Source organism: Pogona vitticeps, chromosome 1 (assembly GCF_051106095.1).
Source record: "Pogona vitticeps strain Pit_001003342236 chromosome 1, PviZW2.1, whole genome shotgun sequence".
Taxonomy (NCBI): Eukaryota; Metazoa; Chordata; class Lepidosauria; order Squamata; family Agamidae; genus Pogona; species Pogona vitticeps.
In genome coordinates, this window is record NC_135783.1 from 23853150 (window position 1) to 23871129 (window position 17980).

A 17980-nucleotide genomic window follows, 5' to 3' on the forward strand; every position below is an offset into this window, starting at 1 on the left:
TCTTTCACAGCAAATTCCAAGCTAATATTCCCCACAAACAGAAGCGTATCCAGAATACATAAGAAGTCACTGAAAAAGCTTTTCACTGTGAATACAGCCTCTTCAGACAATATCCCTAGAATCCAGGAGATACATTTAAATTTCAGTTTGCTGCAGATTATGATTTTAAGATGCCCCAACAAAGCTGAAAGGCAAGTGGTACAGTACAAAAAAAGGAAGTATTTCAAACAATACATGAAACTGGAACCTTGCTACCACATACGACAGACAACACTTCAAGATTGCTTTTAAAGGGTATGAGGCATGTTTATGGGGATAGATGTATCAGTGGCAATATACCAGCTTCAGAACAGAAGCAGTACACTACCATATACCAGATATTGAGGAAGAAGAACAGCTAAAGGTTATGACTTTTTAGCTTGCTTGCAAGATTCCTAATAAATATGGCTGGTTACTGTGCATCTAAGTTGCTGACCTAGACAGGGCCTCTGGTCAATGATGACTCTCCTCATATGTTATATTTGCTTATCTGGAACTCTAAATATAATTATATTATGAGACAATGGGGTGCGTGTGTAATTTTGCAGAGACCAAATACAGGCAACCTGTGAAGTATTTTTATAAGAATTATACTTTCCTTGGTCAGATACACAATAAAATGCTTAAATATAAACTTCCTGGCTTTTCACTAAACTCCTAGTTTAAAATAATTGAATATATAAACTGGTTCAATCCACAGAAACTAGACCCACTTCAGAGTCGCTGATATTCCACACTGGCTTAAATGTCCTATGAAATTCATGTTGCTGTGCGTGTTTTATGCTGCAACGTCATATCTGATTTACAGTAACCTCAACAAGGCTTTTAAGATATATTGGACATTTCAGAAGTAGTTTTACCACTGCCCCCCCCCCCATGAGCTTCCAAGGCCGAGCAGGGATTTGAACCTAGCTCTTCAAATCTATCTACCTACAACAAACACAATAGAAACTGATCAGGAGCAAACAATACAATGATAAGTCATAGTATGAGCAGTTACACCATGAAACTAACTAAACCACAAAAAAGACCAAGAACTGAGTTTAAAGGCAAGAAGGAATGTGCAGTTAGAAGTATTATAGCTGTGCTGAAGAGAAAAAACCCTAAGGAGGAAACAAAACAGGGAAGATTCTGAACTCTTCACCCATGTAACATTCTTGCTTTCAATTCTCACCTGAAATTGTGTTCTTTGGCCTTCAGAAGCCTCTGAAGGGGGATGTAGAGGGGGAAATCCTAAAATATGCCATGTATCTCAAAAACCATTTTGACAATTAATTCAAGTATTAAAAATAAAACTATTTTTTTAAAAAGAAAACTGGCATTGGGCCCCCACCACCACCACCACCACAGGTGGAACCAGTGGAAGTGGCACATTAAACACTATAGTACCCTATTTTAGGGGACTTAATTATACACTATCTCCCTCCTGATATAAGCCTTACACTGATTATGCCCAAAACAAGCAATAACACAGGGATAAAGCATATGTTTTGCAGACAGAACATCCCAAAATTCGACTCTACTTTATATTGATTTAACAGTTATTGTTCAACCCCACCATCGTTTCCTTTTCCATTTTTCATGTTAATGTTCACTGATATTATTCTTAATTGTTTAATTTTGTATTAATTTATACTTTGTCCTGTTATTGTATTGTTTTATTTTATATTCTGTTTTATTATACCACATAAACCGCCTGGGCTGCCAGATGGGTGGTATATAAATAAATAAAAAAAAATAAAATAAACTCCTGGAGTTCCCAGGTGAAAAGTGAGGAAAACTGTCATGCGAGATTCTGGATAACTGCAGCCACTCCAAGGAGACATTGGGAAACCATATGGTACAATAACTTGACTCAATATAAAGGAATATTCTCTGTTCCATAGGGATATAAAACAGAATGAAGAAAAAGCAAACACAACAACATAATGCTTACAGCATTTGGTTTCAACTGTATTCTAGGCTCTTTTAACAGCTGACTCCCTTGGCAAACTATAGCTGATCCACTAAGGACAAGCAAGATATTGCTACTACCTCCTCACCTGAATCCCTGAAGTTAGAAATACAGTACAAGACTGAAGTACCTCCTCAACATGAATGATCTACAAAAAACTATTTATTTACCTTTATTGTGTCTCTTACATTCTCCCAGTTTTCTAACTTAGCTTATAGAACAAATTATACTGTATTCATATGAACACTGATTACAATAACTGGGAGAAAAGTTAGAATACAACAATGTCACCTATAAATTCAAGCTTCCATGAATTAGAAATAAATGTCTCAAATTTGGGTTTACACCATTTATTGGAACAGACAATCTAATATGGCATCAGGGATGCCTGGACGGGTTCATTAAATTGTTTTGTAAATCAGAGACTACATTAGAAGAAGGAAATGTTATATATGCCCTGCAGTGACAGAGCACTTGTTCTGCATGCAGAATATCTTAGGTTCAATTTTTAGCATCTTCTGGGGGCAGGAAAACCCTATTTGAACCCCTCAAAGAAACAACACCAGTCACTGCAGAAATAATGAACCATTGGCCTTACAGTGGTCTTTTGGGCTTAGAAAAAAAATATATAAAAATAAAGAAGGTTCTATATAGCTCCTATGTTGCTTTTGCCTCTAACAGCACAAACAAACTGGCACTTCTGATGGATTCCGTATCTATCCGAACACAAAACATACAGGCATACATTCTAAATGTGGTAAAATCAATTCACATGAATATGTGTCACTACAGATGTAAAATGACAGAACACTCCTCATCACCTGAAAAATTGAATGGAAAACTCTTGCCTACACCAGTTCAAGACTAAGGCAAAGACACTGGAAAAAGAGTAAATGAAGAAGAATGGAGGAAGATATGGAAAATGAGGGTGTCAAGATTTATGTTGGTAAGAATAAGGGAAAAAAATTTAAACTTAGTTTAAGAAGGTATTTAACACCGTTAAAATTAAACAAGATTAATGCCAATCATCCGAATGTCTGTTGGAAATGTGAGAAAGAAGTTGGTACATACTTTCATATGTGGTGGGAATGTGAAAAAGTGCAAAGATTTTGGAAACAAATTTTCAAAGAATTAAGCTATATGTGTGGGAAAGATATAGAATGTAATGCTGAGATTGCTTTGTTATCAATATATGAGAATGTAGAATATGACTAAATGACTAAAGAATTGATAAGTAATTTATTAACAGCAGCTAGACTGATTATTGCTAGGCAAGGAAATTAAAAACTGGAATGCAAATAGAAGAATGGTACAAAGAAATATGGAATATAGCAATAAATGATAAATTAACTTGCAATTTAAAGATTAAGAAAGGAGAGTTGAAAAAGAATATTTTTTATGAAATATGGGGCAAATTTTTGGAATATGTGCTAAGCAGCAGGAGGAGGAGGAGAAGGAGAAGAAGGAGGAGGAGGAGAAGGAGAAGGAGAAGAAGGAGAAGAAGAAAAAGAAGAAGAAGAAGAAGGCAAGAGGTCCCTTACATGGTGGTGGGGAACACAGTTATTGTATTTGAGTTTATATGTTTTATGTATATGTTTTTCTTTATGTTATAGTTATAGAAAATAAAAAAAATTTAAAAGAAAGACTAAGGCAAAGAATCTAAAAAGCTCCTTCAAAAGTGCAGTTGAAATGATGGGATTTGATTTTAAGTGAATTTATTTAATACTAAAATATGAGATTCCAAATCCATTTAAAACACAAACCAGAATTCTACATACCCTGAGCTACACAGAGAACAGTCAATTCCATGTGCAATTACCCTTTTCATGCTGCTTGCACAAGGAGTAAATAATAAACCCTTCATGCAAGTGTAAAGGAGTAATCTCCAACTTACATATGTGAGAGCAGGAAATGACCAGGACAAACCCAGAGAACTCTGAGCAGATATGTTATATTCTGTGTTTCTAACAAGAATGCTGTAGAACTAAGAGATAATGATAACCACATGCTCTCAAGTCAATTCTTATGGAGACCCTTTTTCAGGGTTTTCCAGGAGAATACTCAGAAATGGTTTACCACTCCTTTCTTCTGGGGTCACCCTGGGACTGTGCAGCTTGCACCTTCCTGAATAATTAGGAACTTTTTGCAACAAACTAATGCTCATGTATTCTTCTCACATTTTGATTAAGTTGGTCACATGAACATAAATTCCAAAACGTTATTTATTTATCTATCTATCTATCTATCTATCTATCTATCTATTTATTTATTTATTTATTTATTTATTTGATTTATACCCCGCCCATCTGGCCTATATACAGTGGAACCTCTACTTATGAACATCCCTACCTATGAACAATCCAACTTACGAATAGCTCCGGCCGCAAAATTTTGCTTCTACTTGCGAATGGAGCTTCAAGATACGAACAGAAAAAGGCAGGGGAAAAAGGCGGGCAATTCAAATTTCTAACTGTAGGTGGCACCGAGGCTGCTTCTTTGTGCTCTAGCTCTTTCGGTAGTTATAGGGTGTGTTGCAGTTGGAGGCTTGGGAGAGCCTCCTGCTTTGGAGTGTGTGTCTGCATGGAGGTACGCTGCTGTTTTCTCCTTTTAAAAAACTGTTCCTGGTGAGTTTTGGCTGGGGTGGATATGGTTCTTTGCTGTGTTGTTGGTGGCTTGTTTTCTTAATGACTCAGCAACGGAGCAGGATTTACTATTTATCGTTGGAGTGTTTTCCCCCTTCTTAAAGCCTCAGTGCCTTCCGACCGCACTTGCTGTGTTCTTTTTTTTGGGGGGGGGGGCATTTTTTCCTTTGGCCAGAACAGATTAAATGGCTTTCCATGCATTCCTATGGGAAATGGAGCTTCTACTTACGAATGTTTCAACTAACGAACATCTTCTGGGATGGATTAAGTTCATAAGTAGAGGTACCACTGTATACCCTTTACACATTTCATTAATTAATAACCTATTCTGCATTTATAGGAATTTGACATTCATTTCTACACAGGGAACAGTTTAACAGACCTATGAAATCTGATAATAAAATAACATTCAGTATGATGAAGTCAACTCTGATGCAGATTAGTTTCTGGGATGGAACACTTGCAGCTCAAAGCATAGTTCACTTTCTATCACATGTCAAACTTAACTTCCTATAACAACATAGCATGAAACTGATGGAGGATATACATACAGAGTCTAATTTAGCTCAACATCCAAGAAAAAAATGCAACCCAATCAAAACAGCTACCACAACAAATTTTACACAATGTATCAAAGCTGAAGGCCCATGTTTTACAATGCTGCAGGAAATCATTATGAACTATGCAGATTTCCATTATAACCTCATCGATTTTATGGTTTTTAATGCAATTTGTTTTTGCTTCAAGCACTAAGAAACCTGTAGTTTCTTGAAAACATACATACTTGCCTTCTTGTCTCTAAGAGTATTCTAGTTATATGATCAGTAAAATCTAAGAGGGATATTTTAGAACAATGTTTAAAATTCTACTAGCAATAGGCTATAGCTTATACTTAGGATAGATTTTATATGCTATAAAATATTAGTAATAAAAATAGCTGGATCAAAACATTACACTGAAGTTAAGTATCTATACAAACTTCAGAGATTGAACGTAGTGCCATATTTTGCCCAGATCTCTTCCCTGAGTACTTTCTTTAGTCAAAAGTACTGTTTATTATATCATTGGCTCCTTTATTAAGATATATCATACTGTTTGTCTAACAAGTTAGACAAGCTTAAAAAATCCCACAACACAGAAAACTGAAATAAAAGATTAGAAGAGTATCTCGTAAAAGGGCTAACAACTGGAGCAACTCAAGCACGAAAACTATGTGCAGAGGTTGTAGCTGATTGCTGTGGAGTGAAAGGCCATTTGTTAAGTTTGCCAGAAGCCTCTGGGCTGCACCTTCCAAAGGAGAGGTTGAACCAGGAGAGGAATTAGCTCTTTTTATTTTTAAAATAGTTTGAAAGAGAAAAGGATTTTTGAAAATAAAAAAGCCCTGAGTACCCTCTAGCAGCCAGCGTTAAATAAATAAATAAATAAATAAATAAACAAACAAACAAACAAACAAACAAACAAACAAACAAACAAACAAATAATAGGGCTACAGCAAGTCTCCAAGAGCACAGGAGCCCTTGCAAAACATGGGGGGAAAACTCTCACAGTTCACAAAAGCAGAAATATTTCTGTGGATGTTGTGGAGGAAGGGAGTCAGAGATCACAAACAATTACCTAGTGGGTTGCATACAGCCTAAAGGCTGCAAGTTCTTTATCCACTGTGACAGAACACACACAAATATGCTTATTACTTTCATCTAATTATGTCATTGTAAGCAAATAAAGGTGATTAAGAAAGGTACATATTCCTACCATTTAAGTTTTTAAAAAAGAACAAAAGAATTTCTTATACTAATACTGTCTCCAGAAAAAGACATCTAAAAGGGACTTATTAATCCTTAAAATATTTCATTGGTGGAAGTGGTCAGGCCATTTGTAAACAAACACACAAATACAGCATCTGCTATTGTCATTAGCATACATATGTTCACTGTCTATGAAAGCTAGTTATCAAAGGTAGAACTTACCCCATCATTCTCTCTGTGTGGGTTCAGTCTGTTATAAACAGCTTCAATAATATTTCGCCTAAACAAAGACAACATTATAATTGTACTTTAGGCTACTTTTCATATATTAAATCAACATTAATATTCTAAATATAGTCAAGTTGGGCTACATGGATCCTTCATATTTCAAACTTAGAACTTAAAACCAGCTCTTAAGAAAGAACAGCAAAAGACATCTATGGCCATTCTGTTCAGCCTGTAGATCTCCTGAATGTATAATGGTGGACTAGATGGGACTTTGGTCTCATCATCCTTATGAATTCAAAATCAGCACCACCCACAAACCTAGCAATTAGAGTCTATCTGTTGCTGCTGGTGATGCCACTCACTCCAAAGGAAGGACATATCAAAACCCTCTGCTGAATGAACCAAATGAGTCTTCAGCTCCCCGGGTGGCCTCAGTACTCACACTCTTGCCTCTTATTCCACCCACTAAATAGAGTTATAAAGCTAAAGTGCAGTTCTGACTCCTTGGAGAAAGGGCAGGATAAAACAACAACTGGCATGCATAGTTGCTAGAAATAATAAGATGCAGCAATAGCTACCAACCAATGCTATAGATTGAAACTAGTTGCAAAGGAAAAAAAACACAGCCTGGTTCCATGCCCCCAACCATCCATTTAGATATATGTGCATCATGGATAGCTTAACTTTTTAATATGAAAAATGCACAATAGTTAGACATTTGAATAATTTAGCTAGGCATGATTTAATCCTGTACAGTGGTGCCTCGCTTAACAATTTTAATTGGTTCCAAAAAAAACATCGCTATGTGAAAACATCGTTAAGCGAAACACCATTTCCCATAGAGGTGCATTGAAAACCGGATAATCTGTTCCAATTGGAACGGATTACCATCCTTAAGCGAAAATCCCCATAGGAAAAAACATTAAGCGAAACCCATTGAAATCATTGAAGCCTATTTCAATGGGGGAAAAAAATTCACAAAAAATTCAAAAAGACTCAGAACAAAGCCAAATTAAGTTAACGAAGATTTTATTAGGTGCACTAATGATTCCAAGCATTTTAAACATTTTTAAACATTTTAGAATATTTTAAAAATAGCAAAAACGGGGCTGTAAAAAAAAACGTTAAGCGAAACAAGGCGACCTAAAACTGTCATTGTTAAGTGAAGCATGGTCCCGAAATCGTTAAGCAAAAATCGCCCATAGGGAAAATCGTTAAGTGAAGCACAAGATTGCTCTGAAAAAGCCATCGTTAAGTGAATTTTTCATTGTACAAAGCAATCGTTAAGCGAGGCACCACTGTATATAAATGTTTCACCCAAAACAGAAAGGGCTTTAGTTAAAACTTAAGGCACATTTGTTCAAAGCTATAATGAAGAGCTTTATTAATGTTCTGCACTTACTTGCCAGCTAGACCACCTCCTGGTGGTAAGTTTGGGATATTCTCTGCAGACAAAATGCGCATGACATGAGCAAGATCGGGCATTCCTTCTTCTCCTGACTTCTCCATAATTTCTAATTAAAAGAAAACCCTCAAATTACTTTAAAAAATAGCAATCAAAGAAATCCCCACATTTCATATTTCAAGTGAATATCAGGCACAAAAACACCTGCACCCAAACTGAAAAGACACCCTATTTCATACAATAAACGCTACTTGTATAACAGTGTCTCAAGATGACAAATTACAGATGCACTCTTTACAGTGTTTTGAAACAGGCATTATTGCTCTTAATTACCCTTTTCCCCCACAAAGGACAGACAGCCTCTCATATTAGCATTATCTAGCAAAGACCGTTTTTGCACTAAACCACAAGTATGAGAAGAGCAAGACTTCTACAGGGTCAGTCTTTACTGGGAAATTGTACTTGTGCATGCCTTGCTTTCAGCTCTTGGCATTTAATAAGCCTCATATATATGTGAGAAAAGCTCAGCCTTAAAAAATTACTAGAAATTAAAATGAGTTGCCAGAGATCCACTAATCTAAAGGAAAGGCTGGATTCTCATGTCCAAACCCACAGATATATTATTGCATGATCACAAATATAAAAATATTTGGTGACAGCAGGGACACAAGAATTTAAAAAATATTCTTGTTTTACTGTTCTTAGGGGAGAGACAAAATCAGCATAATTCTGCAACATTAAAAATTAGAAAATGGCTGGCTACAGAAACTGAGTGACCACAAGTGGATAGCTTCAAGACTGTCACATCCCATGATTCATTTGGAGAATTCAGCTTTACAATTTTTAGAACATTAGGCATCCTTCAGTCTCTAAAGACTATGGTAACGTGCTCTGTATGGAGGATTTAGTTGTAATGCAATTCTGTGTCCCAAACTCTATCATACACATATGCATATTTGGTGCAATAAAACAAAATTAGTAAAAAATGTTCTTTTTAACACCTCTTTATGGAAGGTATTTGTCACAAACTGTTGATAAAGAATCAATTCTACAGTTATTCTGATCCTCATATAGGTCCATTTTATTTGACACATGAAATTGCTTATTGGATAAATGACAATTCCACATATTAAATCAGAAGTAAATCCTACTGTGTTTCTCAAGGATCCCTCTTTTTTAAGGCATTTAGAATTGAAGTCTAAGTTGATATATAAAACACAAATTAATATTTTAATTCCCCAATGAACAAACAACGTATTTCTATTACTGATACTAGTAAGTTAACAGCTCAAAACATGGTGCATTCACAAATTAAAATTATGTGGCATTATAATGTTTTCAAATCTGCACTTCTGAAGCAATTACTTGTCATAATGTTCTTTAATTTTCCACAGCTTCTGGTGCTGTTACCCACTCAGTGAGACTTCTCAGACCTTGATTTTGCCATGTGAATTCATTCCACCTCTGAATTTTTGATCTCTGAAATTTCATCAGTCTTGAATGTTCTCCATAGTTTAATCCTTTTAGACCAAAGGGAGGGACCATTCAGGTCTGGGGCAGAATCCTGCCCACATGAAAACATCCGCTCCTCATGATACTTTTATGTGGTGGCTTCTCAGCTTGTACATGATGGTTTAAGGTACTAGCAATAAAAGTTTAAAGCACAATATGCTGGCATTCTAGTTCCTATATATGTACTTTTGGCTATATCCATCGAACAGAGTGTGGCCTCCTGAGAACTTTCCTGACATTTAATTCAATCAGGATGAATGAGGCTTCCCCATAACGTTTTCAGATACAGTAATGTTTTCTCTTCTTTTCCCTCTTTCTTCAGTCTTCTCTCAGAGTTTATTTTCTCATCAAATAGTGTGACTCTTCCATACTTTATTTTGATCTAAGTATTTGCATCATTATGATACCCATCTAGATCTCTGTAAGCCCCTCTAACCTTCCAAAGGAACCTCCTTCTGTAACATAACAAAGTTACTAATCTTGCATCAGCTCTAAAAAGAAAGCTTTAACAATGTTCCTGACAGCTTCAGGCAGTTTCCATATATTCAGTGTAAGAATATGTTTTAGAATTGCCTTTCAAGTCTTAAACTATCTGTCACTTCTCTGAATCTAGGAACACCTGTTATATCACATAACAGACTCTGTAAAACAACCATCTTCTTTATAGCCATTCCCATGATCAACCTCTGCTCAACTTAACCTTTAAAAGTCAGAAGGGGAGGAGAGGAACAAATCGTGTTATCAAACAAGAACTGTTCATTTCTACTGTCATGTTTTCTCCCTACAATCCTCATCTGTATATTCAAAACTGGGGGGGGGGGGGAGAGAAAATAAGAGCAGTTAACATGCTTATGAACACCACTGGTTCTTAACCTTGGGTTACTCAGGAGTTTTGGACTGCAACTCCCAGAAGCCTTCACCACCAGCTGTCCTGACTGGGGTTTCTGGGAGTTGCAGTTCAAAAGCATCCGAGTAACAAAGGTTAAGAACCACTCATGTACACAATGGGAGAAGTAAAAAAACAAAAAAAAAACAACTCACACTAATTTAAATTAAAAATGGGCCAGTCAACCAGCCTTCTCCCACAAGCAGAGCTAATGTACCAATTATGCTTGTCTGCTCTGCATGAGATACTACACCATTTTCTACTTAAGTTTTTCATCTGGATGAATATACCATTTACCCAACATTCTCCAAGAGTAAGTGCTCAGATTTTTAAAACTCAGTCTTTTCCTCTCCAAGTTTCCTAACATGAATTCCTTATTCAACATGCTGGATAAATTTAAACTCCTAACAGCTAACTTTGTTTCTAGGCAAAAAACCAAGAGCACTAAATAAGTTTTCTTATATATTTCTCATTAAGAGAAAACCTGAACAGTCATACTGCCCCACAAGCATGTTTTGCGGTCTTGTAAAAAATGATGCAAAATCACAATTTGTTCTCTTTTTTTAACCGAAGTTCGAGCTGTTTAATTAAGGAAACAATAGACATCTATCAAAGGGCAGAGTGAGAGTATTTATTGGAGTCAGGAAAAATCTGAAAATGAAATAAAGGAGTAAGGAAAAATAAAGCTGTATCCTTCGGCATTCTCTTCTGTTTTCTTTATATTCTTCTATTCTTGAAATAAAATTCTTTCAATATTCTAACTCTCATTTCTTGTCATGTATGTGTCATTTAAAGTTGTTACAGTTCATCCAACGTACAGGACATTGAATGACTTGAGTAATTCCTGTAGGGGGAAAAATCAAAAGCAGCACACATAGTATTGAAAAAAAAGATGGGCAACTTATTTTGCTGAATGTATAACATTATACATGACCTCTCCTATATATAAAATTGCCAGAAGAATGAATGATTTTTGGACCCTTTATCAGTCTACTGTACAGAATCCCATAGTACTTTCTCAACATGTTACCTCTTAGAAAGGAATTCCACTGATGCAAACAGTACATTTTATTATACCCAGTTTCTCCTAAAATAAGACCTAACCTGAAAATAAGCCCTAGTATAATTTTTCAGGGTGCTCTTAACTGGAACCCCAGTTAAGTGAAACCCCGCCCTCCACCATTATGCAGCAACAAGAAGATGGCATGACTGTACCTGAATAAATGTAATGGTTGTACAGGGGAAAAAATACTCCCTGAAAATAAGCTGTAATGCATTTTTTCGAGCTAAAATTAATATAAGACCCTGTCTTATTTTCGGGGAAACATGGTAGTTCCCAGCCAACATCATGGACTAAGCTTTTAAGCTCCTGAAGTAAACTGCTGCTTGTAATGCAGTGTGGGGATTATGGTATGAAATACAGCACAGCACAGACATGGAGGTAAAAAGTTCATTATTCCACGACGCGCAATAGAGTTCTCTAAATGATGTCTTTGGCACAATATAATACAGTGGTGCCTCGACCTATGACCATAATCCGTTCCAGAAGATGGATGTAACTCGAAATGGTCGTAAATCGAAGCACCATTTCCTATAGGAATGCACTGGAATGCAATTAATCTGTTCCGGCCGAAGAAAAAAATCACCAAAAAAAAAAAATCACTGCAAGACTCATTGGAAACGTAATTAATCCCTTCTGGCTAAAGGGTGCGGGGGAAGAAAAGCATTCAAGCATGCAAGACCCACTGGAAATGCACAGAAAAACGGAGCAGATTGGAAATGCACAGAGAACAAAGGGGGCAGGTTGGAAATGCAAAGAAAACAAAGTAAAAAGCAAGGGAAGCATGCAGGACCCATCGGAAATGGGGAGCCCCCCCAAAAAAGCAACCCAACCCTCCAAGACCCATCGAAAATGGGGGGAAAGCTAAAAAAACCCTCCCAAGACCCATCGGAAATGGGGGAAAAAACAAAAAAGCAACCAACCCCCCCCCCAAAATCCATCGGAAATGGGGCGGGGGAACCAAAAAACAAACAAACCCCCTAAGACCCAGCGGAAATGGGGGAAAAACCCAACAAACCACAAGACCCATCACAGGACAGAAACATAACCCCCCAGCCCAAAATCACACTGCAAAAACACCCAGAACAGTTTTTAAAAAGCAAAACACAGGCAGCCTGAAGCCTCCCACACACACGCTCACACAGAAGCGGAAGGAGGCAGTCCCAAGCCTCCTCCGACACACTCTCTCTAAATGGTGGGGCGAAAGAGCTACAAAGAAGCAGCCTCGTCGCCACCTACAGTTAGAAATTTGAATTTCCCACCTTTTTTCCTTGCCTTTTTCTGTTCACAAATAGAAGCAAAATTTTGCAGCCGGAGCTGGTAGTAACTTGAAATGGTTGTAAGAGGGTATGTTCGTAAGTCAAGGTACAACTGTACAGAAGACTTTATAAAATGATTTTTGTAACAAGTTCACCAGCATCACCTATATGGCCACAAGTCCAAAGAACTAAGCAAAGCATGATTAGACAGAAACAACTGTTTCTAATGCAGTGTTGTGTTGATCATGGTTAGGCCTTCAATACAGCAAAGATATGAAATAGCTAGTCATGGCCAGAAACATATTGATGTCCACATAAATTTTACGTAATTTGTCACAGGTAACTGTGTTTAATTGATGAGATGCCTGGCCACACACTCAACTGCAGAACCAAGATCCACCTGAACAATTAGCCACAATTACCACAGCAAATTACAAAAACCTTATGTGAATTATCAATAGGGCTCCAGTCCATGTATTTAGGCATGTACATGCCATAAGCCTTAATGAACCTATTTTTAGTTAGCTAGTACTAAAACAACTCCCCCTGCCAACACAATTGCACTAGTTCAGAGATAAAGTGGTTGCAAACATTCAGCTTATTTATGCACTTCAACAATTAAATGAGGATATCAAACTATCAAAAATTAAAAGCTAACTTAAGAACAGGTATTGATAAATAGTAGATAAAATCCCCACCTGCCTTCTTGCAAGCATATGGTCAAAGCATTCTTGAAGGAAACCAAGCTTTTTGAAATAGTCATGGAGAACTAACCTAAAAAGTGGCGTTAGCTTTGTTTTCCACCTATCTTTTTTTAATTAGCATTTAAATTTTGAACACTATTGTCCTCAGATAAGTTACTTCCCCAAAGCTGTAACCAAATTTACCCTATGTACAGTTCCTTCTGAATTATGTGTACTACACAAAGCATTCTGTCTAAACTTCACCTGTAAATTTAATTATACACAATAAAACTTAGCATCTAGTGCAGGAAATATTAGCTAGTATGTGACAACATCTGTTGGCAAGGTACTATAGAGCATCTTCCATTCTTCCCATGTTTAAAGGATGACGCCTGGAAACAAGATCTTTGTGGATATCAATTTTCCTCATATAACAGCTATGCTATTTTTAATTTTTTTGCACGTTTTAAATTGTTATTTTGCTCTTGGAATGGCAACAGGCCTTGGCCACATGCCCTATACAGTGGTGCCTCGCTTTACGATTGCCCCGTTTAACGATGAAACCGCATTATGATGAACTTTTTGCGATTGCAAAACGATGTTTCCTATGGGGGAATTTCACTTTGCGATGATCGGTTCCCTGCTTCGGGAACTGATTCTTCGCAAAATGATGATTTTCCAACAGCTGATCGGCGGTTTCAAAATGGCCACCGGGTAAACAAAATGCCCCCCCCGCTGTTTTCTGGGACGGATTCCTCGCTGCACAGGCAGCGAAAATGGCCGCCCTATGGAGGATCTTCGCTGGATGGTGAGTTTACAGCCCTTTGGAACACATTAAACGGGTTTTAATGTGTTTCAATGGGTTTTTCTTTTCACATTACGACGTTTTCGTTCTAAAGCGGTTTCACTGGAACGAATTAACGTAATGCGAGGCACCACTGTATTCAATGTATCAGTCCTGTTAAACCACTGTAATTACTACAAAAATGTTTTCCCAAAAATAAGACAGGGTCTTATATTAATTTTTGCTCCAAAACCGCATTAGAGCTTGTTTTCAGGGGGTTGTTTTAATTTTTTTTTCATGTATAACAATCTACATTTATTCAAATACAGCCATGTTATCTTCTTCTGGTTTCTACACAATGGTGGAGGGCGGGGTTTCACTTAACTGGGGCTTATTTTGCAGGAAGGGGTTATATTACAAGCATCCTGAAAAATTGTACTAGGTCTTATTTTCAAGGAAACATGGTACTTGGAAGAGGAGAAATTACTTCTGAGTGAGTGAAGTATCTTAAACTCCAATTCAGTCCTTCCTTACAAGTGCAGTCCTTCAGCAAATCCTTTTCTCTCCAAGAAAAAGGATTGTTCATGGTGATATAGACATGAAAATTACTTAAGTACATAATCAATTTTAAATTAGTAACACACACACACACACACACACACACACACACACACACACACACACACACACACACACACACACAGAGAGGTCTGGAAATAATTGGACACTGACATGATTTTCAATTCTGATTCTGTACAACACTACCATGGCTTCGAAATGAAACAAGCAAGATGCAACTGAAGTGCAGACTTTCATCTTTAATGCAGGGTGTTGAACAAAAATATCATATGAACCATTTAGGAATTGCAACCATTTTCATACACAGCTCCCCTATTTCAGGGGGTCAAATGTAACTGGACAAATTAACACAATCATAAATAAAATGTTCATTTTTAATACTTTGTCAAGAATTTTTTGCAGGCGATGACTGCTTGAGGTCTGGAACTCTGACATAATCAAACACTGGGTTTCCTTCTTTGTGATGCTTTGCCAGGTCTTTACTGCAGCTGTCTTCAGTTGTTGTTTGTTTGTGGATCTTTTTGCCTTAAGTTTTGTCTTCAGAAAGTGAAATGCATGCTCGATTGGATTGAGATCAGGTGATTGATTCAGCCATTGCAGAATATTCAATACTTTGCTTTAAAAAAACTCCTGACTTGCTTTTGCACTATATTTTGAGTCATTGTCCATCTGTAAAGTGACATTCTGCTCAATCAACTTTGCTGAATTTCGCTGAATCTGAGCAGACAATATATCCCTATACACTTCAGAATTCATCCAGCTGCCTTTGACTTCTATTACATCATCAATAAACATTAGTGATACAGTGCCATTGGAAGCCATGCATGCCCATGCCAACACACTGCCTCCACCGTGTTTTACAGATGTGGTATGCTTCAGATCAGCTGTTCCAAGCCTTCTCAATCCTTTTTTTCTTCCCATCGTTCTAGTACAGTTTCAGCTGTCCAAAGAATGCTGTTCCAGAAATGGGCTGGTTTTTAAAGACATTTTTTGGCAAAGTCTAATGTGGCCTTTCTATTCTTGAGGCTTATGAATAGTTTGAATCTTGTGATGAACTCTCTGTATTTACTTTTATGAAGTCTTCTCTTTATGGTAGACTTGGATAACAATATGCCTGCCTTCTGGAGAGTGTTCTTTCCTTGGCTGGATGTTGTGAAGGGGTTTTTCTTTACCATGGAAAGGATCCTATGATCATCCACCACTATTATTTTCCATGGACATCCAGGCCTTTTTGTGTTGCAGCGCTCACCAATGTATTCTTTTTTTCTCAGAATGTACCAAACGGTTGATCTGGCCACTCCTTCTGTTCCTCCTGTCTCTCTGATGGATTTCTTTCCTTCTCTTTTTGTGGCCTAAGGATGGCTCATTTTACTTGCATCAAGAGGTTCTTTGAATGCATGTTGTGGGTTCACAGCAACAGCTTCCAAATGTGAATGCCACACCCGGAATCAACTGCTTGAATGATAATGGAATATAAAAAAGGAATAGCTCACCCCTGTCCATGAAACAGCTCTTGAGTCATCTGTCCAATTACTTTTGGTCCCTTGAAAAAGAGGGAGCTATATATTAAAGAGCTCTTATTCCTAAACCCTTCCTCCAATTTGGATGTGAACACCCTCAAATTAAAGCTGAGAGATTGCACTTTAAGCCCATATTCATTATTTACCTGAAATTGAATTTATTTTGGAAAACAGCTGAAATAACAAAACACATGTCAGTATCCAATTATTCCTGGACCTAACTGCATATACTTAAATGCTACATTTACAATTCAGAAGGAATGATATTATCCCCCTAGCACTAATGTAACAGTCATAACTATCACTGGGGGAAAGAATTAACTTATTACTTAATTGCAAAAATTTATTTTGAAGGTTTGGCCTTAGCCTAAGTAAAATGGCATTATAATCAGACATGCACTACTCTTACTAACCCTTAAGATTCAATCAAAAGGAGAAAGCATATCCTGAATCTTATTTTTTTAATATCCTTCTCTCAGAAGATGCTACACACATGAAAAAGCAAGCAAATAATTTAAAAGAAAATACTAAGAGTACATACAGTAGACACATGCAGAGTTATGTTCCTTTTGAATCTACACACTTTTAAAATATGAGGTATTTAAAGAACAGTTTTGGGAGCTGTGCATGTGCAACATTTGGGAAGAAAGTTCAAGTAATTTCTGATGCAATCTTTATATACGAACAGGATATAATAAGAAAATAATACTATAGTAGACATGGGATAGACAAACACAAAAAATAATTTACTCCTAAATTGTGTCCTTCACTCACTCCTATCACCCCTTACTTTAAAGAAGGCCAATGTTCACTGTAGGCATATTTCAGTCTCAAGAGGCTATGGTAATATGCTCTGAGTAGAGGTCTTGGAACAGCGTCTAGTGTGGCTGAGAAGGCCAATTCGAGAGTGACAATCCCTTCCACACTGAAGACAAATACAATCTGTCCCCTGTCCAGTTCTCTGATGTTAATGGTTTTGGGACTGCCTCTTTGGTTAATGTTACATCTCAAACAATTGTCACAGGAAACAGAAAAACTGAATGGTCGCTTTTTGTTTTTTCAGGAGATAAAGCTGATCCCACAGCTACAAATACTAAACTATCCCACACTACACCAGAACACAGACAAAGTTCTAACTCCTGTCCTCTGAAGATGCCAGCCACAGAGACTGGCGAAACGTTAGGAAGAAAAACCTCCAGAACTTGGCCAAAAGCACAAAAAACCTACAACAACCATCGGATCCCTGCCATGAAAGCCTTCGAGGATATGTGTGGTGCTTTTAAAAAGCATCACATGGCTTGAAGTGAACTGAACAAAGAGCAGCAATATCTCAGGGAACAGAACGTAATTAACAACAGACAGATATTTCTTAAGGAAATGGTTAATAAAAATTAAGAGGACCTGGACAGCTGTAGAGCATGACGAAGTAATGCAAACGCCTAGACACTGTGGGGACCCATGCATGAAATGTACCGTGTATCCAGACCTAACCTATGACAGAGCAGTTTTCTGCTGCTGTTCTTAATGGATGTATTTAAGATTGCTACTTGACTGCTGACTGAGCTCATAAAAAACTGGAAATGCAACATAGAGAAAGCTTCACAGAGGGCATCACTTCCTACACTTCGAGCTTTCTGTTGGTTCTAGTGGAATTTTTTCTTATGATATTTCTGTTGCTGATTCT

General features: G+C 37.2%; 1 protein-coding gene across 5 annotated transcripts in view; it reads right to left on the reverse strand.

Annotated features, from left to right (window-relative positions):
- The window catches only part of PPM1B (protein phosphatase, Mg2+/Mn2+ dependent 1B), a 66878-nt gene that overhangs the window by 3886 nt on the left and 45012 nt on the right, over positions 1-17980 (reverse strand). For 4 of the 5 annotated variants that reach the window (XM_020800536.3, XM_078382907.1, XM_020800535.3 and 1 more), the window contains exons 5-6: positions 8011-8122; positions 6603-6660 (exon numbers count right to left, since the gene is read on the reverse strand). In XM_020800536.3, the coding sequence (XP_020656195.1) occupies positions 6603-6660; positions 8011-8122 (170 nt within the window). Of the gene's footprint in view, positions 1-6602; positions 6661-8010; positions 8123-9838; positions 11256-17980 lie in introns of those variants that run through there. The other variant, XM_020800537.3, reaches the window with a different exon arrangement.